Source organism: Monopterus albus, unplaced genomic scaffold, assembly GCF_001952655.1.
Source record: "Monopterus albus unplaced genomic scaffold, M_albus_1.0 scaffold174.1, whole genome shotgun sequence".
NCBI lineage: Eukaryota > Metazoa > Chordata > Actinopteri > Synbranchiformes > Synbranchidae > Monopterus > Monopterus albus.
Window position 1 is genome coordinate 493,620 of NW_018128054.1, and position 22,232 is coordinate 515,851.

At 40.8% G+C, this 22,232-nt stretch overlaps 3 protein-coding genes across 9 annotated transcripts in view; 1 reads left to right on the forward strand and 2 right to left on the reverse strand.

The window, feature by feature from the left end:
- The window catches only part of il12rb2l (interleukin 12 receptor, beta 2a, like), a 15,309-nt gene extending 6,692 nt beyond the window's left edge, over positions 1 to 8,617 (reverse strand). The window contains exons 1-6 of one of the 6 annotated variants that reach the window (XM_020616365.1): positions 8,530 to 8,617; positions 3,181 to 3,279; positions 1,568 to 1,712; positions 1,289 to 1,440; positions 943 to 1,085; positions 572 to 713 (exon numbers count right to left, since the gene is read on the reverse strand). In XM_020616365.1, the coding sequence (XP_020472021.1) occupies positions 572 to 713; positions 943 to 1,085; positions 1,289 to 1,440; positions 1,568 to 1,712; positions 3,181 to 3,253 (655 nt within the window). In that variant the 5' untranslated portion in view covers positions 3,254 to 3,279; positions 8,530 to 8,617. Of the gene's footprint in view, positions 1 to 571; positions 714 to 942; positions 1,086 to 1,288; positions 1,441 to 1,567; positions 1,713 to 3,180; positions 3,280 to 3,588; positions 3,826 to 8,529 lie in introns of those variants that run through there. The other 5 variants (XM_020616369.1, XM_020616368.1, XM_020616364.1 and 2 more) reach the window with 5 other exon arrangements.
- Positions 4,268 to 6,703, reverse strand: rln3a (relaxin 3a). Of its 2 annotated transcripts, none has more exons than XM_020616371.1 (2): positions 6,006 to 6,703; positions 4,268 to 4,960 (listed from the first exon to the last, which is right to left on the reverse strand). In XM_020616371.1, exons 1-2 carry the CDS (start codon positions 6,163 to 6,165, stop codon positions 4,677 to 4,679), a joined length of 444 nt encoding a protein of 147 aa, XP_020472027.1. In that variant the 5' UTR covers positions 6,166 to 6,703; the 3' UTR covers positions 4,268 to 4,676. The 2 variants fall into 2 exon arrangements, with proteins under 2 accessions (XP_020472027.1, XP_020472026.1); XM_020616370.1 differs by having other exon boundaries at positions 4,268 to 4,963.
- Positions 8,616 to 22,213, forward strand: rfx1a (regulatory factor X, 1a (influences HLA class II expression)). The gene is made up of 18 exons (XM_020616372.1): positions 8,616 to 8,724; positions 10,445 to 10,825; positions 11,095 to 11,204; positions 11,283 to 11,378; positions 12,741 to 12,838; positions 12,958 to 13,381; positions 14,095 to 14,276; positions 15,067 to 15,186; positions 15,519 to 15,596; positions 15,674 to 15,830; positions 16,202 to 16,308; positions 16,442 to 16,593; positions 17,336 to 17,433; positions 17,870 to 18,019; positions 18,487 to 18,695; positions 19,632 to 19,785; positions 19,873 to 19,918; positions 20,011 to 22,213. Exons 2-18 carry the CDS (start codon positions 10,465 to 10,467, stop codon positions 20,169 to 20,171), a joined length of 2,703 nt encoding a protein of 900 aa, XP_020472028.1. The 5' UTR covers positions 8,616 to 8,724; positions 10,445 to 10,464; the 3' UTR covers positions 20,172 to 22,213.
- The last annotated feature ends 19 nt before the right edge of the window (positions 22,214 to 22,232 follow it).

Consider the following 22,232-nt stretch of genomic DNA (forward strand, 5'->3'; position numbering starts at 1 on the left):
ATGAACTTAAATGATTTTAGCATATGGCTGCAATATAACAAAGAGTGAAAAATTTAAGGGGGGCTGAATACTTTCCGTACCCACTGTATAAGGATGGAGCTAATAGCTTAGCACAAAGACCAGGTGCAATGACATCCATTAAAAACAAGATACATATTAATAAGAGAACTTTTGAGCTGATGGTAGGTGGATTCTGTTACCTTTGTGGAGACCCAGGCTAGCTGTTTCAACTTCAAAAACTCTATTGTCCCTAAGGGGAGTGACTGTTGCAACAGTAGTGCAAAACAGGAAACCCCAACAAGACAAAATCAAACCCTGTTTCCGGTCTTTGTGGCAGATTAAGCTAACTGGCTGCTGGCTCCAGTTTAAATTTTATTGTTACTTTTTATACAGATATGAAGATGTATTTTTCATATCTAACTCTTGGCAAGAGAACAAATAAGCCTATTTCCCAGAACGCTGAACTATTCGACAATTACAAACTTGTAAAAATAAATAAGACATTAAGATATATACAAAGGTGTATATTAACAAGCTAAACCTGGGGACCACATTACAAATGAGGAGTCACCTGTCTCTCCATAATGTGTTCTGTGGATTTCACTCCAGTCACTTTTCAAGATTGTTTCACAGGTACAGCGAACCTGAAACTCGTAGAGCGTGCAGGGCTGGGGACTGTCCATTGTATAGCTGTTAGCATTTCCACTGTCATGCTGTGAGGAGCGTTAAAAAAACAGCTTGAGCATGAATTTAGTGACTAAAGCTTTAACTATATATAGTTTTCCTTCAATGTCTTCTTTCATGATATTAATTCTATAATTTATACAGCCATGGGCACCGTACCCTCACTGCCAACATACTGTACTCCACTACACAGTGTGGACCATGTTGACAGAAAAAACAAAGCAGATCAGAGGCGAGACAAAATCTTAAAGAAGACACCTCTTGCCAAACTTGATCCGCATCGGTCCTATGTCGGAGCTGACAGGGTCCCGCAGAGAGCTGGTTGTTACCACAGTCGAGAGACCAGTCAATTTCTATTGACTCCTGCTGGCTTACGGTGACTTTAGGAGGGCACGACTTGACTGAAGACAGAGACAAATACCCCAAAACAATTTAATTTGAAATATACCTTAAAACAAAACAATTTAGAGAACAATTATAAGTCAGTACCAATTTTTTTTACACTGAAGCAGGTAGAGTTATACTATCATTACTGTCATTGTTGGTGCTCTCTCTATTTATGAATGACATTTCATAAGCTCACTGATACAAATCAGTGACTCACTGTTATCTTGTGGGTAGAACTTAACAGTCTGAGATTTGGCAGAACCATGCTGGTTTGTTGCCTCAACCCAAACAATAAAATTTTCATGGTAGGTAAAGTGCTCACGATGGATAACCTCACTCAGATTGGTCCCATTGATTACATGCTTCTCCCTGGAAGACAAGACAAAACAGGCCAACAAAGCAAAAGGAGCAAAACAAAATCAGAAAGCTTCTCTCCAAATTATCATATTGTTGTCAATTTTAAAGATGTCAGATATTTAAGATTAGTTGTGTTTACGTCCTGTTTTCTGGCTCCCAGTGCAGGCTGTAGTAAGAGGCTCCTTGAAGGTCTGGGCTTGCATTCCAGGAACAGTTAATATATAAAAGGTTTTCCTCATTACATGGAATAAAGCACTCAGGAGCAGAAGGGGGAGCAGGAGGACCTGACAAAAAACAAAGAGTAAAGGATAAAAACAGCTGATTATTCGTTACCTGTACAAAACTAGTTGTAGTACTCATAAAAACATTTGTAAAAAAAAAACTAATTGTTATTTTTCAAGGAGGGTAGGATTTATAGCATGACAGTTACATTTGGCTGTGTTTCAGGTAGGTGTACCTAACAAACTGACCCTATGACCATTACATCTGAAGCCCATATGGGTTTGGATTATAACACGTCTTGTCACCTTGTATGAAGGGCTCTTGAAATGTCTACTGTACTGTCAACAAATACATGCAGATCCATTGGCTCGCACAGTAGGAAAAAAGGCTGTGAATTTATGGGCAGTGGCACATACTAAAATGTCTAATCCAACATTTTACAACTAGGAGTCACAACAAGCAAAGGTGTAAGTGCAACAGACTTTCCCGGATATTATGAGTCACAGAAACTTATTATCAAAGACTTACACAGCTAAAATATAGACAGATTACAAATTAAATGTAGAGTCTACTTATTATTAATCAGTATTTTAGTAACATAAAAATAATATTCATAAGCAAAGAGACAAAAAGAGAGAGGCAGTGAATATCTGAGGGAGAAGATGAAAAAAGAGCTAGAGAGGATGATATAGAAGCCTGAACTTAACCACAAGAAAAATACAAAGACAGGGCTCTTCAATCATACATATATCCCCCTATAACCGCAAACACACACCTTTTCTTATAATCATCAAAAAACTATCACCTTTACCCATTTCTCGTAAGCCTAGACGCTTTTAGTGGTTATCAATCTGATGCATGCACAACAGGCTGCAGAGAAACATGTACCAGTAACGTAACAGGAAATGAGCACTTGGATCACAATTACTTTACACTTCCTTTGTCGCCACTTCGTTGTCAGTAAAGACAATAATGTAATATTATCTTGGGTCAGTCTACAAATGACAAAATTAAGCCATCACACAAACATGTGACCTGCACATGTTGGCACAAAGCACCCTTTATCAAAACATGTTATGCCTCATGCAGTGTCTTTAGCATAAACAGAATATGAGCAGCACATAAAACATTCAGTGCATTCTTTATTAAACACAATTTTGAAGCCACAGTCCTGCTTAATATTATTAAGAATGAATGAAATATATATTTTGCTGGAGAGCACTTTGGTATTCATAGTATATATAACTTACTTCAGTAGTAATACCAAAGGTTAGATTAGTGTTCCTTATGACCAGTTGAATCTGACCTATTTTCACATACCTCATATATATTTTTATGTAAAATCTTTCTCATAGCCTGTTAAAAAATGTAGTGGAGTAAAAGAGCAGTATTTCCCTCTGAATGCAGTGGAGCAAAACTACAGTATAACACACTGTCAAAGGATAAAATAAAAAATAGTCACACAGTACAAACACCTAAAACAAGAACTATACCTATGCCATATTTTATTAATATGTTCAATAAGCCTACCTGCTGTAGGAGAACAATTTTTTAGGTGGACCAGCAAGAAGGACAGAAGGCACCTTGTCCTCAGAGTGGCCATTACATTTGGAGTCAAGCTTATCGTGCCTGTGGAAAACACAAAACTATATGTACACATATATATAGGCTACAGGACATGATTATGCAACTACAGAAGCTATAACCTGTAACAGCTACATTCCCCAAATCCAATCACTTTGTTGATGTTTTGACAGAGTAAATGCAGCACGCGGTAAGAACGTGTGGGGTCTTTGTCATGTACTGTGCACGGTGTGGTTTGGCACACCTTAAATAAAAACATGCCGAAAGGCTATCTGCCAAATACATTCCTGTTAGATTCATTTAACGGTAAATATAGTGATAACAGCCTAAATACTCCGAATAAGTCAAGATTACCGCGAATTGTTTTGTTCTCCGGTGGTAGCGAACTGTCAGCTTAATACATTTTAAATCTAAATAGTTTACCTCACTGTGAGACACAATGACAGACCACTCATCCATGGTGTAGCGATATATGACGCAACAGAAATGTTTGAAAAGAAAGTTTGTCATGAAGCTGCCCGTTCACGTAGCCGGCCCGCTCCGCCCATTTTGGAATTACCAATGACGTCAGCGTGCGCGTGCACACACGCAGTACACAGCAATACCTATGCAGCAATCTGTTGTAACGTGTTTTTCACCCAAGTATGTTCCCGGAGTTAGCGGAAGTGTCTCTATATCTTTGTCCTCCCCAGCTACATACACGAGAGATTCAGAATATTAAAAACGTCTCTGAATATAATGTAGTCCGGTACAACACCACCTTTAACTATGACCTCAATAATAATCTTAGAACCGCGTTTTTACATTTAGGGCAATTTCACCAAAAACGGAAACATTTTGAGTTTCATAAACACAGATGTTATATAAGGTACCAATAATATTAAAATGTCTATAGCCTATACTGTTATAATGTATAATATAATGTACTATAGGGTTCATGTTTTTAAGCCTCGATTAGTGAAGAAATAAGACATTCCATTAGCATACTTTTTATTGTGGGTCTAAACCTTTAGCCCACTGAAAACTCTTTGTGTTATTAAACAAATGCAAAATACCAACAATCTATTTATAACTCACAAACAGGATGAGACACTATTAGCAATGACTTTTTTCTTTTACTGTCTGTTGTCATATTATTTTAACAATGCATTTATCCTCTTGAGTTCACAGGCACACAATTTAGCTGATAATGAAAAAAAAATACATTAAAATGATAGTGGTTGGGAAAACCAAAACCTAATTCAAGGCTGTTCATTACAAAGTCTAGAATGCATTTTGCTAAATAAAATGTAAACATACGGCAGCCCTTTTCATACACTTTGTAGATACAAAGAATAAAGCATTTCAAACAGCTCATGGTTTAACAAAAAGATTGGATATAAAATGACCTCACATTCATGAGAACTGGAGGGGAGGGCAGTGAATGTGTACGTATTTGTGTCTCAGCAAAGGGAGCTGATCTCACTCTTGCTGCAGCCCCACTTGCAGCAAGCATTGGACAGACCCACCACCACATCCCGGCCTTTGCGGTCAGCTTTGCGTAGGGCATCCAGGATTTCTTCAGTGAAGAAAGAACGGGCTGACCTGCTAAATGCTCCCTCCTGTTTGTCTCTAGATGCTAAGCTTGGAACTCTGTTCCTTTGGAATTGACTCTCCACCACAGAGTTATGACTCAAGACTTCTGAGGACTCCTCTTGATTGGAGCTGAAAGGGTCCTCTGAAAAATCTGCTGCAATTAAATGGGCAAATGAAAACATTAGAAAATATTCATGCTTTTCTCTTATATTCATAGACTAAAAATTGTTTGTTCTCTTACATTATCCATATTGTCATTAAAAGAATTGATTATGATGCCATGGCATGGAGTGAGTGCCAGCAAAAATGTCTAATATACCTTGTTTACAACCAGTAGAATGTACACAATTTATTTTGGAGTCAAATACTCAAATACATTTTTGGAGAGTTGTTATATAGCCTAAGTGGGTGGCACATTAGTGCAGTTGTTGGCAATAGCAGCTCACAGAAAAAAGGTTCCATGTTCAAGACATACAGTCGGCTGTGACCGTTCTGTGTGGGGCTTCCGTTGGCTCTACACTGAACTTAGGTGTGAATGTGGGTGTGGGTGTGAATGGTTGTTTGTCAGCCCCATGATAGAGTGGCGACCTGTTCAGGGTGTACACTGCTTCTTGCCCAATGGCAGCTGGGATTATCCTCTCAACCCTCCACCCCCCGACATTATGCAGGATAAATGGAATATTTAATGGATGGATGGAAGTTATTTAAGCACATAGCTCAATATAGTATAATACTGACACCACTGCAATTGAGAAATATGGCTCTCTGATTTCATCATAGATTGTCTGACAGACAGGTCAACCATAGCATACAACATGAACATTCAATACAAAATGTAATTTGTGACATTCTCTGTCACTGTGCAGTTAAAATCATATATGATTCCTTGTCCCTCCATTAGAGATTTTACTAGCACATGATTCAGATGGACACAATCACAGATAAGCAGAATGAGGTAAAGACAAAAACTTCATCAGGGACATACACTTAATTCACATCAATCTAGAGAAATCATAAATGATCATAACATTAGAGATTCAAATAAAAATCTACAATTAATAAATATGTTTTTGTCACCAGATAAGAAAATATATCCTGTACAGTCACCAGATGAAACCCTAACCCTAAAAGATGTGGTTAAGAGATATCATAAGATTAGTAATGGTGAAGATGTGCAGTTGTTACTACAGTCTCACCTGCACTCCTGAGTGATCGTCTCCATCGTGAACCTCCACAAGTGAAGATGACTGCCCGGATGAACTCACGGCCACAGAGCTTCACCCCATATGATGGATCCTCCATGGGCTGAACCCCAGCCACCAACAGACAGACAGACAGCACCACAATTTTCCACATAGTACCCCAAGAAAATGAACTGAGCAAGAAGCGGTTAGGATAAAGGCAGGTTTTTATTTTTAGTTATTTTTTGCTTTGAGCAGTACTTAGATTCTTGTCTCCCTGTTTGCAAAAGCTATGCCTAAGAGACCCAGGCGTGGTTTATAAAGGGGTTTGGAGCCCGGCAAGAGAGACATACATACTGCGCATGCAGGCATTCTCCAAGAGAAGAACAGATTTGAAAACCAGATACAGACAGAGACCTTTATGGAGACAAAAAGCTGGCCAAAGGTGGCATAATTAACGAATATGTCAGAGGCCTCAATGACCTAATTCTGATTCAAATATGAAACACTTTGTCACCTTCAATGTCTGTCAATATAATGGCAGCATCAGGTTACACAAACATTTAATACCAGAATAAGAATCAGAATCAGTTTTATCAGCCAGATGTTTTGAGCACATGAGTAATTTGACTCTAGTACAGTGGTTCTCAATGTGTATGTACAATGATCTTCTGCAAGGCAATAAGTAAACAAGATAAGACTGAGAGAACAAGAAAAGGAAAAGAATATGCAAAAAAGAAAAAGGAATGTGCATTAGGAAAATAAAAATAAAGTAGTTATAAATATAGAAATATATGTACACAAACTGATGGAGTTTGTCAGATAGATATATACAAAGGTATATTATCAAGGTATTGGACTGAGGCATAACTTCCATATGTGTTATTTTCCTTTTCTCATAAAAATTGCTTATTCTGTCATCTCTTTGCCAAAAGGTGAACTTGGGAGGTGTGAGACAGGACCAGTGACATTTAAAAAGTTAGATAACATAGAAGACTTATTATGAGTCACACAAAATTAAAACACATTTTTATCTGTGTATCCACATAGTCAAAGGCCACTCATTTAGGAAATTACAATGGAGATGATGAATTTCCAATTAACGTGACAATAACAAGCAAACAAAATGGCATTTTAGTATGGTGTCCAGACTGACACTCATTAACACCGTGCCATAGAAGTGCCCTGTGGAGATCACCGAAGCAATATCAAAATGCTTTTCATAAATGTCTGGTTTAGGGACAGTGCATACTGTTGACAATATTATATTATTTGGTTCTACATACTGAATCATTTGTTTTAATGTGTGATTTTGAAATAATTTACAATTAACCTTTGTGCATCAGTACACAACAGGTGTTGTCATGATGTCTGGATAACTATATAAAAAAAATTGCCTCACATTTTTTATAGCAGTCATTCAAAAATATTACAACACAAACAGATATACAGTATCATGTAATCAAATGTTTTGTGTTTGATCCTACTGTAGGTTATATGAAAGTGATGACAAAACACAACATTAAATAAGACAAATTTGGAACTGAAGGTGGATATATATACCTTCTGAAATGAGGTATGTGTATGTGAGTTCTTGTACTTCCTATATAGTGAGGACCAAAAAAATATTTTCTGTTACAGAGTGGGGGCATTATTGGAAAATGAGGACATTTTGGCTGGTCCTCACTTTCTGAAACAATTTTTGAAACACTTTTTTGAGGTTTAAGAATTGGCTTTAGGGTACAGGCTAAAATTAGGTTAGGTATAAGGGTTGGGGTTAGGCATTTAGTTCTGATGGTTACGTGTTAGACCAAGGAATTAGGGAATTCATTATGTCAGTGGGTGTTCTCACAAAGATAGAAGTACAAGTGTGTGTGTGCCTTTGTATTACTTACATTATGGGGACCAAAACCTGTTAACACACTCACATTGTGGGGACTGCACTGATTTTTTTTTTTTTTTTTTTTGTGAGGCAACATGGTTTAAGGTTAGGGTGTGGTTAGGTGTTAGGGTTAGATAAGTAGTGGTTATGGTTAAGGTTAGGATAAGTCTACAGGAAATGAATGTAAGTCAGTGTAAAGTCCCCACAAGATATGAAAACACAGAGTGTGTGCATGTGTGTGTGTGGTAAAAAGTAATGATTTCAACACACCAGAATTATTGTTAGTAATTTCAGAGAAGTCACACTACTAGACCCTGAGACCTTTCACTGAATGAGCAGAAAGATGATTCATCACCAAAAACAAATGAGTAACCTACTGGGCTATACAACAGGTAGTAATACAATGTTAATATATCTATGTTAAAGTAGCTTTGGCTACTCCACATCTTAGACAGAGGTGCTATAACACTATCTGCACTAACTGCAGAATTTTGACAAGCACTGAGATGAACCTATTACTTTTACTGGCAGAGTAGCCACCATAGTTATAAAAATTTGATGTGTATGATAGACAGGGATTTTCCACAAATGGGCGTGAAAGGCGTTGTAGTACAATTTGTTGTCCCTGTGACTTTAAGACGATTTGGCAGTGCTCACCCAATCAGAGCAGCGAAGGGGGAGGGAAGGGAGCGGGCGGGTAGCAACAGTTGCCCTGGTGAGGACGAAGCGCCATAGCCACGGTAGCCCTGGCGACAAGAACCCAGCAACGAGAATCAACAACAACAACTGAATCCGCCATAAAAAATAAAAGAAGATAATTTACCGGTAGGAAATACTCACGTGGAACCAGAGGTGAAGCTCTTAACGTATAGAATATATTTTATGTCCATCAGTGTTTCAACTGAATTGTGCTATTGCTTTTCCCTTGTTGTTTCAGTAGCCATAACAGCCAACTGCCTTCAAGTGTTAGCTGAGGTTAGCCAGCAAGCTAGCCGTTGTACTGATAATCAGCCGAGTCCGTTTCTTGGACTGGGTAGTTTGTGCCCGCTACTCTTTCGAGTAACACCGAATTGTACTTGCCATGACGACGCAGCCACAGATGCATACTCAAGCAGGCCGTTGTTATGGCGATGTCAAATGCAAAAGGTACAAAATGGCGGTTGTTGTAGAGACCAGTTAGCTTGCTGCCCGTGTTAGCATCATTGCTGTCACGACAGGCTCGTCAATGCTTACATAAATGGAACGAGTTAAAAGTAACGGACATTTGTGTTGTTAACGGCATATTACGTGTAGTCTATGGCGGTCATTATGCTTTTCCCCCTTCCCCAGTAGCCGTTTATGCAAAATCAAGTCTCTGGGTACATAACGTTAGCGTTAAATGGCCCAAAGGGAAGGCCAACTCGGGATAGTCAAGTTAACAGTGTAACTACTCCAACAGTTTTGGGAATAGTGTAGATACTGGCTCCGAGTTTGACCAGTCACTGGCAAGTGAAATGTCGTTTCCTCCACAATGGAAAGTTGAGCGAGCTGGGGCAGGTGGACATTTAACATCTAAGGGGCGTGGCGAAAGAGTGCGTTACTGCAGGTGCTTTGCAGGTTCATTTTAAACTTTGTCCACTGATTTGCCATATGAATAACTTTATGTTTTAATACTATCTCTTCTTGCCAGTTGATGATTAACGTAAATATTATCCCCCAATTCAGTTTTGAAAACACGGATCATCATAAACTCTTTCTTCAGTCCGTTTTTTTTTCACAGTGACTAATTAAGGCACGCAGTTTATAAGTTAGTATCTATTATATTGTTTACAAAATGTCATATTGAGGACAAGGTGTACATGTTATCTCCTCGTGTGATAGAATGCATTGCAGTATTAATGCAGTGTGATACGGGGTTTTCCCAATTGTACCACAGGCTTAACTATATGTGAAAGCACATAGGCTGTATGATCATGTTACAGGTAATGAAATACCGAAATACTTGTTCCCGTCAGTGCTCCTCCCCCACACATTAGCTGCACCGCCAACAGGTCAGCCACAGCAGTGCTTTCAGAAACAGCCTTCTCACTCATTCATTTGCATTTAGTCAGCAAATGAGAATGTAGAAATATTCACCAGGATGTAGAGCAAGGATATGAGCTGCTAAAAACATGGATTAATTTTATTAGCAGAAACAATTGGGATCAGATCAGCATCTGAGGTCGTTTGCTATTTTCTACTTGCACAAGAGATCCTGCAACAAACATCACTAGCTTCATGTCCAGGCTCTATGTCTATTAAGACAAGTTGTCCCCCCTACTCCAAAATGTTAATTAATACATTTTGAAAGTGATATTTTACTTAAAGCTGAATTGTTCTGACTAAATGTCTATCCCCACCTTTCTCTATCTGAATGAATATACAGTGACTTGAAAGATCAAATGACATTAGGCAGTTATAATCAGATAGAACCTGGAAACAATCATCTACTGTATGTTTATTCAGAATACATCTTATATGATCATTTTTAAAACATCCCCAGTATTTATCACAAACATGTAATCACTGTATGCCACTTGTTTCTTCTTTCCAGAGTGATCTCCAGCTCTTGTAATGGCCACCTCAGGCTACATAGGTGAGATTCAGCCAGCAGCTCAACCTCAAGGAGCTGGCGTTTCTGTCACACCAGGGCAACCTGATGCCAGCTCCACCCCTGCAACTGCCCCTCAGTTTCTGGCTGAAATTCAGACTACTGGGACTGCTCCAACTGTTGTCACACCCACAGGCCAAACTACTCCCACTGAACAAGCCACATCCGTCACTAATCAGAAACCTGCAGCTGGTAGTCAAGCCCAGTCCACAGCACAGGCCCAGCCAGCTCCGACTCAGTATGTGACTGCAGAGATCCAGGGCTCCCCCACACAGTCCGGAAATGCTCAAAGCACCCCTCAGTATATTGTTGTTACAGTCACAGGTAAAGACTGAACATCACTTACATTACAGAGAACATTTCAGTTTAGAGCTTTTCAATTATACATGCACAGAAGAAGCACTTTCCTCAATCAATCCATATTTTACAGATTAGTGCTCATAATTTTTTTTTAAGATTTGTGGCTTATGTGATTTTTTTTAAAACATTCTTTTCATTATTTTTCAAATATGATTTTTTATATTATTTTTTATAAAGCAAGATTTAATGTCATTAACCTGTGAAGATACATACATTTGCTCTTTGTTCTTCAGAGGGCTCCCTTCACTCAAGTGACAGTGTGTCTGACTCAAGCCCCCCTCCAGCTGTGGTGCAGACAGGAGTTCCCACACAGGTTGTTCAGCAAGTGCAGGCGGCTCAACAGGTAAACACACACAAAAAACTAATGTAAAGTTAATGTATCCTAGACACTTAAAACTATATAGTGTATTTATCTTGGCAGAGATCTGTGGTGCAGGCCACCTCTCAGATAGCCAAGACTGAACCAGGCACCCAGCTCAGTGTTGCCAGTCTACAGCCTGTTCATATCAGCCAGGAGGTATGTTAAACACAAACACGGTTCATCATCAGTGGTTGGATATATACTTATACTGATACAGGCTTCCACACATGGAATACAAACAAATGCACAGGTCATCACAACTTCCATCACAAAAGGGGATTACATGTGATCTCTATCATATCCAGAATTTTACACAGTTTGGCTTAGTATTAGTCACCTGAGCACATCTGTGGCCAAACCTGCTTCTGCTGGCTTCCAGCTTTTCCCAATCACTCATACCATTGAGACAGCATTAGTCAGAGATAAGATTCTAGAAGAATGGCATGTCCGTCATGAAACAGGACAACCAGCGTGCCTGACCTGGGCATCAGCTGTTACGTTAAGCTGTATGTGAGTTGTTTAGGACCCAGTAAATATGCAGATTCGAACCCAGGTTAGACAAGAAAACGTATTTAATGCTCTAAAAATAACAAACAAAACAGAGCCGGTCTCGTCCGCTGATCTTGGGGCAGCTGGGCACACTGGGTTGACTGGACTACTGTCTCCCGGGGTGAATGAGAGGCGTTGCTCGCTACATAAGAACAAAAAGAGAGTGTAAGAACAAGCAGCAGGTATAGTACAGATTGTTTCTGGTAGTCATTCTGGGGACCTGAACAGCTGAGTGCGCCGCAGGCCCAGGGAGTAATCCAGGGAGAAGGAGACTGGTGCCAGAGATCTCGGGTTGGTGTGTGGGTCCCCTGATGAGGCAGCGCTGGTAGCTGAGCGGTGCGATGTAGGATGGTGGAAAAGTTCACAATGTTGTCGAAGGAGCGTAGCTCAAACAATGGTCCATAAACTTTGGCATGAACATGGAAGTGGTTACCACCAGAATAATACATAATAATCTGGCGACGAGGACGCACCAACGCTGACCCTATATACTGCTCCGATAATGGAGAGCAGGTGTGCCTCGTCGCCTGGAATGCACCCTCACCTGTGCGGGGGCGGAGCTGCTACCTGTGCCTGCTACCGAGGTACATGGGGCGGCCTGAGTCACAGACGTAACATCAGCAAACTACATAAGAGATTGCTGTGGCAAGCCCCTTTACCTCCCCTCGGATCTCCACCAACATTACCAGTCACTATACCTGCTCTCTATGCGTGTAGAAAAAGAGATAGGGGGTCCACCCTGCAGTCACCATCTCAGGCCCAGATCAGCCACCACTACAACTTCCCAAGTAGGTCAGGGACACAAGGGAGACTGCGGCCTTAAAGTTAAGGGAACAGAGTTTCTTTATAACTGGCAAATTTTTATATAATTGAAGACGAACTGTACATGAAAGCATGGTACACTTGATATGGTCTAAATAAGGATTTATTGGATTTGTGTGTGTGTATTTGTGTGTGCTTGCTCCTTAGGTGCAGCAGCAGCTCACACCAGTGCCAGTTCAACATGTGTATACCAATCAAGTGCAGTATGTGGAAGGAGGAGACACCAACTACACCACCAGCACCATGTTAGAATAAAACTGTCCATTTTCTGATACAACCAGACAGAACTTTTGTCTTTTTTGCAGTTTAATTTCTCCAACAGTTTACATTATTTCTAACACATCTTTCCATGTCTCTTATCCAGCCGATCTAGCGCCTTCCCTTACACTGATACGCCCTTGTACACCCAGACCACAGCTACAGAGTATTATGAAGGCCAGACAACATCAGACTCACAGGCCTCAACTCCTGGCACACCCCTGGCCGTCTCCGTGACTGCTGGCACAACAGGGGGTGTGTCTATGTTTGTGGCCCAGCCCACCAGTGCAGCAGGGGGAGGGTCTACAGTTGTGACCACAGGTGGCTCATCCAATGGGGCAGAGGATGGCGCAGGCACCAATGGTGGCACATCAGGCAGCTATGTGATCCAGGGGGGTTACATGCTGGGCAGCAGCAGCGGAGGGGCAGCTGGCAACAGTCAGAACTACTCACACACCGCCCGCGCCTCCCCAGCCACTGTGAGTATTACAGAGGGCGAGGAGAGTAGTGTGCCGTCGGCAGACAAGAAGGTATGCAGAGGCGCCAAGCGCAGGAATTTCTTCTTGTTTTGTTCTCATCCACACAACCTTTTGGTGGCGCACACTGATGATGTCATAGTTCAGTTTTGTGAAATGGAAAACACAATTAAAAATGTTAAGACATGTATTAGGACCAGGAACATGAGCTGCGCCTGATATAATACTTTGAGTACTGAACACAATAATACTTGTTATAAGTTATAATATTTTTAACTGTGATTTCCTTCTCAAAGATGACAAAACCATGACCTCATCATTTTCATGTCATTACAATGCATGTGACAAGGGGCATTTTTAATTTGCCTGAAATGCCCCAACACTATATTGCTCATCCCAAATTCATCATATTGAACCCCATATGATAATGGAAACCAGACTATGTTTGGCAAACATCCCATCAGTATTCCAGGTCATCCATTGCATACCAAAGTTGTATGCCACGGCACGCAAATGTATGTGTGTTGTCATTCCTGAATGATCAGCAGACTTTAAACGTGAGCGGATCTGTTTGTTTCTGTAAAATTTATTGATTAGAAAAATGAATGTGCATGTACTGTACATTAAGCTGAAAAATGTGTGTAATGTGTTTGCAAATAAGCTTGTATATTTATGTGTGCACATATGTTGAGGTGCATTTTTCTTCTCCTGTACTGGCTTTGCTAACTGCATCAGCTTTTTTTTTTTTATCATTGCCTACGTGTCAGGTACAGTGGTTGCTGGACAACTATGAGACAGCTGAAGGAGTGAGTCTGCCACGTTCCACGCTCTACTGCCACTATCTGCTGCACTGCCAGGAGCAGAAACTTGAGCCTGTTAATGCTGCCTCTTTTGGGAAACTCATTAGATCTGTGTTCATGGGGCTACGCACTCGACGCCTGGGCACACGGTAAGATGGGTCATCAGACACCTAAATGCAGGTATAGAAGACATGATGGATCCAATATGCACAACCAATTTATAGCCCAGCCATGCGCAAGTTCCCTGTGTGTCATGACAGGGTTGTATATATTGATGGCCTAGCTAATGTGCCGACTTTTCTTTCTAATTTGTTTCTGCTGACATGCTCTGTTCTGATCAAAGTTTTAAATATCAGCATAACATTACACAGGAGAGCAGTGAAGAGACACATTTTCTCCCTCAGTTTTCCTGCCATAGCAATGAAGTGCTGAATGGCATGCCATTGATTTCAGTAGACACTCCTAGTATACATTCTGTATGATCCATATGTATATAGATCTCAGTTTAATAGACATGCATGCAAAGTTTCCTACAGGAAAACTATGAAACATTTTCTAGGAAATTCTAAAGAGCTCTTTGGAGCTTTGCAAAATGTTCGCCTAGTGTAGGAAGAAATGTGGGTAGAGGTGAAGACAGACAGCATGTGTGTGGGTGAGTGAGTTTGACAGGAAGGGAGAGAGTGAGCAAGTGAGATTGACTTTTTAGAAATGTTTGGTTATATTATTTATTTATATGATAAAGTAAGTCTGTTTGCTTGTTGTATTTTATGAAATTAAAGATATAGATTTTAAATCACCCTGTACTGAGACTGTCTGTCTTTGGAGGAGTTATAGGTTTATATAGACAACATACACACTTTCCTGTCACCCCCCTCCCGTACAGATTTACTATAGGACTTCCAGTTTTATGTAAACACATATTTTATCTGTTTGTGACAGGGGTAATTCTAAATATCACTACTACGGGCTGAGGATCAAGGCAGGTTCTTCTCTTCTTCGTTTGATGGAAGATCAGCAACATCTGGCCATGAGGCAGCAGCCGTTCTCACAGAAACAGAGGTGCATGCATAAATGACCCTACAGAAACTCAAACATTTCTTGTTTGTCATTACGCATAGTAACCATTTCTCTCAAAAGTTGTTTTAGGAACATGTTTAGAGTGGCAGTTTCATTTTCCATCTGAATCGATTTCCTTTATACAGTTGTGTCACTGATTCTTGTTTCCCTATGTCTCTCAAATTGTAGGCTATTTTAATTCACCCATGGTTCAAATCATCTGCTATATTATAAAACAATTATTATTCCATTTTAATTTATTAGTCATTATCTCTGTCTAGACTTGAAAATTTTATTTAAGATTGCCTTATGTACATTGTCCTTGTTCCCATCAGGTTAAAACCTGTGCATAAAGTGGAAGGGATGACCAATGGCACAGCATCAGGAGCAGGCCAGGGTGAGTTCAGTGAACAGTATGAAAGTAATGTCCTGATGAGTCTGATGGCATAGTGTTACTGAAACTACAATATGCAACTAACACGTGACACAGTGCTATTATTACTCCCTCCATTGTGCACTGTGTCCCAGATGCATCCAGAGCTCTCCCAGAGTTCCCAGAGATTGATCTCCAAGGGAAGTCTCTGCCAGAGGGCATTGAGCTGGAGCACATCAAGAGTTTTCAGCTGCTGTACAGAGAACACTGTGAGGTAACCGACTGACTGACACAGCTAGCGGTCACTGAGTATTTATGAGGATGCCTTTTCTGTCTTCTGAGGCTCAGTGGAGGACTGCTTTGACAATACTAACTGGAAATCCACTGAAAACAGGAACAATGTTGTTAGATACATTTCAGTGTCAATATGGGTTTAAAGGCCCTCAAAAGTATTCATTCATTCATTTTTTACCGCTTAGTCCCTGAACGGGGTCACGGGGGCCCTCAAAAGTAAGCTCCTGTAATATCTAAAGTTCATGTTTTCCTAAATTTTTGTCAGTTCATTTGGTCCCCTGATAATTTGTATATCCACAGTTACACTATTTATTGTCAGTCATTAATGTATATGGTGTTTTCTTCTTTCAGGCCATACTGGATGTGATGGTCAACCTGCAGTTCACCCTGGTGGAGACCTTGTGGAAAACCTTCTGGAGGTTCAGCCAGAGTCAGGCTGGAGATGCTACACTGGCTGTGTGAGTGGTCAGCTTATAGGCAAACATTCAGTTGCAGTTCTTGTCCTAAAAGTAAACGTAGTAGGAAAATTCTTCTACTGCAGTACGATTTTATACAGAATGCAGGTATTTCAAACTGTGTGTGTCTGGGCAGTCATGATGAATCAGAGAAGCGCCTTCCTAAGTCCTGCCTGGTGTTGCTGTGCAAGTATGAGCCTGTGCTGCGCTGGAGCCGTGACTGTGACAACAGCCTGTACCAGGGCCTGGTGGAGATCCTCATCCCTGATGTCCTCAGACCCATCCCCAGTAAGGCCCCACAATAAGAATGAATATGTAGGAAAACACACTGACCTTCCAGTTTCAAAAGTGACAACTCAGAGAGATTTCAGTGCAACATCATTTTTGTATTTTGACTTTTTTAATTTGAAATGTGACTGTTTAGCTTACAGTTGCCATTAAAGCACACTGTATATGTCAGTACTTACAGTATGTGCTGATACAAATATCCAAATAACTGTAGCTATTTAGAATGAACCTATTATAGATCAGAGGCCACCCTGATATTTCACATGTAAAAGCAATTATACATTTCCAAAAATGCTTTCTTCTTTATGGTTGAAACATCTGGATTGATGTACTGGTGCTGTAATTAAAGACCTGACAATCAGTCATTATTGTGCGCCCACTGCTCTGCTCTGAAAACACACTTGCTAGTATTTAGACTTATTTTTTGTTTCAGTTTCTGTTTTAGTCAGACTGAGAATTGAATTACTTGCCTACTGCTATGAAGACGAATTCTTCCCTTAATCCCACCAAACTGCTGCCATGGAAATATTTTCCATGTTCTTGTTCTCTGTTTTCCATGAGAATTAGAATCACATTGAAAATCTATTCATGCTTATTCATGGCCAAGAAATGTGTTTATCCAGCAGAAACCTGGCTAACAAGGTGTTTGAGTTTCCTTTACATGCGCAGGGGACAAACATAAACCTATTTTGAAGTGACCAGTATGAAAGTATTGCAAACCTTCTTTCTTGCTGCCCCCCAGGTGCCTTAACTCAAGCCATCCGCAACTTTGCAAAAAGCCTGGAGAGCTGGCTGACCAATGCTATGATGAACATCCCTGAGGAAATGGTCCGCATCAAGGTAGATTCCCTTTGAATTAGCTTGTTGTTGGTGAAACAACATACCGTCTTCCGAATCAGCCATTACAAATGCATACATGTGTTGAGACTGGTGGAAACTTACAAACAGTTTAGTTTAATAGTTTGAACTTTAGTGTAAAACTAAAGCCTGTTTTAGTTAGAGAGCTAGAGACATGTTTTATATGAAACACTATCATATTAGCTAACAGAGTTGTGAAAATAAATGCAGCACTATTTCCTGGTAAACTGATGAATAGAGTAATCAATAAATGAACTGATGAATAAAGGCCCATAACCCTTGATCAATGACATACCTTTCTCACATCCCCATTTTCCTCATTACACTAGGTTATTTGTAGAGATATTTGCATGTATGCATGCCTGTATGTAAAAGCATTTATATTTTTGATGTCTGTGGTGTCATCTTCCTCCTTCAGGTAACATCAGCCAATGCATTTGCCCAGACTCTGCGTCGCTACACCAGTCTGAACCACCTCGCCCAGGCGGCTCGCGCTGTCCTCCAGAACACGGCTCAGATCAATCAGATGCTCTCAGACCTCAACCGTGTCGACTTTGCTAACGTTCAGGTTGGTTAGGTCTCTGAACACTGTGCACGGTCAGCATTACATTATTATTAGTGCTTGTGGTTGAATCTTGCACTGGTTTTAGTGTTATGCATGTGCAACAGTTTCTGCTGTAGCTTGCGGTTTTAATGAGGCTTAGGTATTAATAGTTTACTCACTATGTCAGTCACTGTCTTTTTACAAATTTCCTACCCAGGAAACATAAACCAAGCCCTCTTGTTGTTTTTCTCAGAAATTCAGTGTCTCCTTCCTCCAGCGACAGTTCGTTGCAGGGCCCTAAACCTGGTAGTGATTCAGTATCTTGCTCAGACATGCAGCTCTGTACACAAGGACTCTTAAGATGAGTCTTGTGTTTGAAGAATGGTCTGTCTAAACATTAGGTCATCCAGCTACCCTCTACTGGTAAGACTAATGCCAGGTGTGACTGTTTCTTATTGACACATTGCCCTCATTCTGTCCGCCCTTTGCAGGAGCAGGCTTCATGGGTGTGCCGGTGTGATGACCGTGTTGTCCAGCGGCTGGAGCAGGACTTCAAGCTGACACTCCAGCAGCAGAACTCCCTGGAGCAGTGGGCTGCGTGGCTGGATGGTGTAGTCTCCCAGGTCCTAAAACCCTACCAGCAAAGCCTTGCCTTCCCTAAGGCTGCTAAGCTGTTCCTGCTCAAGTGGTCCTTTTACAGGTGTGATGAGAGCAGCTGGAGCATCTGTTGCATGTTACAAAACAAGGAAGAATGGGAATAAAATGTTAGGGCTGAGCAGATCACGAGAAGGGCTGTGGTCCATTCATACATTTTCAATATAACCAGCACATTTGCTGTATGTTCTCAGTTTAGAATTAACATTTCCAATGACTGAGTTTCAGTTGTGTCTCCCCTGCTCTTCTTTAAAATACCAAATAAATTTTTTTTAGTTTGCTGTAGAATTGTTACAGCGCCACAGTGGTTAGCGCTGTCACCTCACACCAAGAATGTTCCGGGTTCGAGCCCGGGCCGACCCGGGGCCTTTCTGTGCCAGAATTTGCATGTTCTCCCCTGTGGGTTCTCTCTGGGTACACCGGCTTCCTCCCACAGTCCAAAGACATGCAGCGTAGATTGATTGGTGACTTTAAATTGCCCGTGTGGGTGTTTATCTACATGTGAAAGAGTGGTGACCTGCCCAGGGTGTATCCCGCGACCCAGTTCAGGAATAAGCGGTGTAGAGGATGGATGTAGAATTCTTTGAACTCCAGCTTAGGTGACTGGGAAATGTAATAATGTTCACAGAGGAGTGTGTATGCACACTAGAGCAGTTTTCTAGGCTGATTACATTTAACATTTTAATTCTGTTTTGTTGTTTATGATAATGCTAGATGCAAAGTTTAGTTATTTAGTAAATGAACACATTCCATTTATTTATTTACAGTTGTGTTGCATGATCAGCTTAGGAGTCCAGCTGTACTGAACATATTCATTAAGCAGAAGTGGTTAAGTAAGGTGGAATGATTGACTAATGCTTTGAACTTTGTCACAGTGCAATACTGAGACACACTTCCTCTTTTTGTGATTAAAGAAGAAGTGATGTAGATATACAGGATATATTGTAACAGTGGCTTCATTCCCACCATCCCTGCTCTCTAGTTCCATGGTGATCAGGGACTTGACCTTGCGCAGTGCAGCCAGTTTTGGTTCCTTTCACCTGATCCGCCTGCTGTACGATGAGTACATGTACTACCTGATAGAGCACAGAGTGGCCCAGGCTAAAGGAGAGACTCCCATTGCTGTCATGGGAGAGGTACGGCAACACATAGAGACCTACCCTCATGAACTAAATAATGAAAGCCATATGAACAGTAGTAACACATTTCCCTCTTGTCATTAGTTTGCCAGTTTAGGCCGGGGTCTAAACCTGCTGGATCCTGACAAAGGTAATTACACCCTGCTCTGTGTTGCTACTGTATCTCAGACTACCTGCAGTCAAGTTCCAAGTAACTAACTCATTTACCCATGTCTGTTCCAGAAGAGGAAGAAGAGGAGGAGGAGGAGAGTGATGATGAAGGCCAGGAGCTGTCCCTTCCCTCAGATGGGGCCGTGCTTGGAGAGGAGTCTCTGGAGCCGCCTGCTAAGCTGGCCAGAACTGACCAGAGGGTGCTCTTCACCACTGGATCAGCTGACAACTAACCACAGTCACAGCGCTAGACGTGGGTTGAATACATTGATCATTCACACACAGATGTACAAAGAACACTAATTTATACACTTGACACATGTATATAGATCTTATAACTGTGTGTGCGCACTCTTGCTGCATACTGTAACTGTCCCACTTGTTTATGCACACACGGACGCACACACACAAACAGTCAAAACACACACCTATTCAGTAACAGCCGCTGCCTGGATAGCACAACCACAGTCATTGACATTGCAATAGGATGTGGCTTCAAAAATTGGACTCTCTCAATGCAAAGAGAAACAGAGAGCATTTTAACCTTCAGATGTATGGATCTGTAAAAATGAACGAAGGCAGGCATGTTTCTTTTTTTCATATCGCATCGCAACTTGTAGCCTCACTGAGAAACTCCTGCTCGTCTTAGATGTCACTGCCGTATCAAAGTGGTCTTGAAAATACTGTGATGTGTGTGTGCGTGTGTATAAAGGTAACTTCTAAAGGAGATGGGTGCAAAGTGAATGTTTTAAAGTAAATGGTTGCTGAATTTAGTTGTTTCTAATCCATTCAGAAGAGAAGAGATGTTTGTGAAAGGCAGCAGGCAGGTGGACGATTCAGCGGGTGTGTTGTCTGTGTATGTGTGTGTTTTCTGTTGGCATGAATGTGAACTGGAGTCACACCACTTTGCTGTTACTTCTGGAGAGTGACTGGTTTTCCATAACGTGTGTGTGTGTGTGTGTGTGTGTGATTTTGAGTCATACCAAGTGTTGACTGTTCACTTCTGTAGATATTTTCCAAGGCATTCAAATGTTTTGATTTGGGAGACATGTAGATTTCCTGTCTGATTTTATTCGCCTGTAAAGAAGACATTCTCGTGTTCTTGGAGTGCCTGTCACAGCTGCTACACACACTTATAAAGAGGCTACGGCTGTGGAATAGGGGTCTCATTAGTTGCTGCAAAAAATCCTCTCTTTTGCTGAACATCTGGTTCTATGAGAGAGGTACTCTATGTGTAACATGTTTGAAGTGCTTCATTCCTGTCCATCCAGTAAGTTCCTTTGTAGCCTCATTTTCCTTTGACATATCATTTTGCCTAATTTCAGTATATTTTTTCATGTGTGTGTGCCAAACCTGTTTGCGTTGATCCCAGATTGTCAGTTTTAAATTCTCTCAACATTTTAAGGAGGACTGTGCCTGAGTAAGGAAGGTGATATACTTATATGCTACTGTATATTTAGCCACTATTTTGAATTTTGTTGTCACTAAGTGAACCTCTTGTGCAGTGTATGGTGCGGTGTTGTCACACATTGTAAGCAACCTTTGTGTGCATTATTGATTTGTGATTGTATGTTCAGTTCTCAATCCAAAATCATAGCTGATGGCTTTTTCACATGACAGACTAAGGCCCTGCCTCTTTGCACATATTGACTATTGTCTTTAAAACTGGCAAAATTCATCAGAAATGTTTCCATTTTCTTTGAAGTCTTGGGTGTATTGTTAGTGGTGGGGTGCAGGTGTCAGATTTTGTGCAAAGATCTCATGCAGTTCAGAGAATTTGGTGAGCAGTGAGAGATGCGATGGCTCTTCCTGCACAGTCCTCAACCGACGCTCATCTCGCTTCACTGTAGTGTCATCTCACTGCGTTGCCACTCTCCTGCCAGTAGCTTTGTTTTGCTTCAAACATTCATATTCTTAAACATTGTTTGTCAAGACTGGTTCTTAAAAACATGTCATTTTTGGATTTTTAAATATAATGTCTTTAAATAGCTGCAGTGCATGTCTTCAATGGACACTGCCAGCTTCAAACCAGCACATCGTCCTTTATATGGAGTCTTAACGCTACCACAGCTGAGTACATATCACAGTCTTTTAATGATCTACAGTATATAGAATGACCATTGTTTACCCAGTAAGAAAACTGTTCAGTCATTTTTATAGTGCATTGTTTTTTATGTACAAAACAAACTGAGAAACAAGATGTTCAGTGGCAGTGTTTTATGAATTTGGTCTGCTATAAGTATGACTGTGCCTTTGGAGGTGGTAGAATGCAAATCAGATGTTTTTAATTTTAA

Excerpts from the sequence above, each read along its gene's own strand:
- rfx1a (XM_020616372.1), top strand. The coding sequence starts at position 10,465 with ATGGCCACCTCAGGCTACATAGGTGAGATTCAGCCAGCAGCTCAACCT. Across the intron at positions 13,382-14,094 it reads TGCCGTCGGCAGACAAGAAG|GTACAGTGGTTGCTGGACAA; the intron begins GTATGCAGAGGC and ends CCTACGTGTCAG. Across the intron at positions 15,597-15,673 it reads CAGGGTGAGTTCAGTGAACA|TGCTATTATTACTCCCTCCA; the intron begins GTATGAAAGTAA and ends CACGTGACACAG.
- rln3a (XM_020616370.1), bottom strand. The coding sequence starts at position 6,165 with ATGTGGAAAATTGTGGTGCTGTCTGTCTGTCTGTTGGTGGCTGGGGTT. Across the intron at positions 4,964-6,005 it reads ACGATCACTCAGGAGTGCAG|CAGATTTTTCAGAGGACCCT; the intron begins GTGAGACTGTAG and ends ATTTAATTGCAG.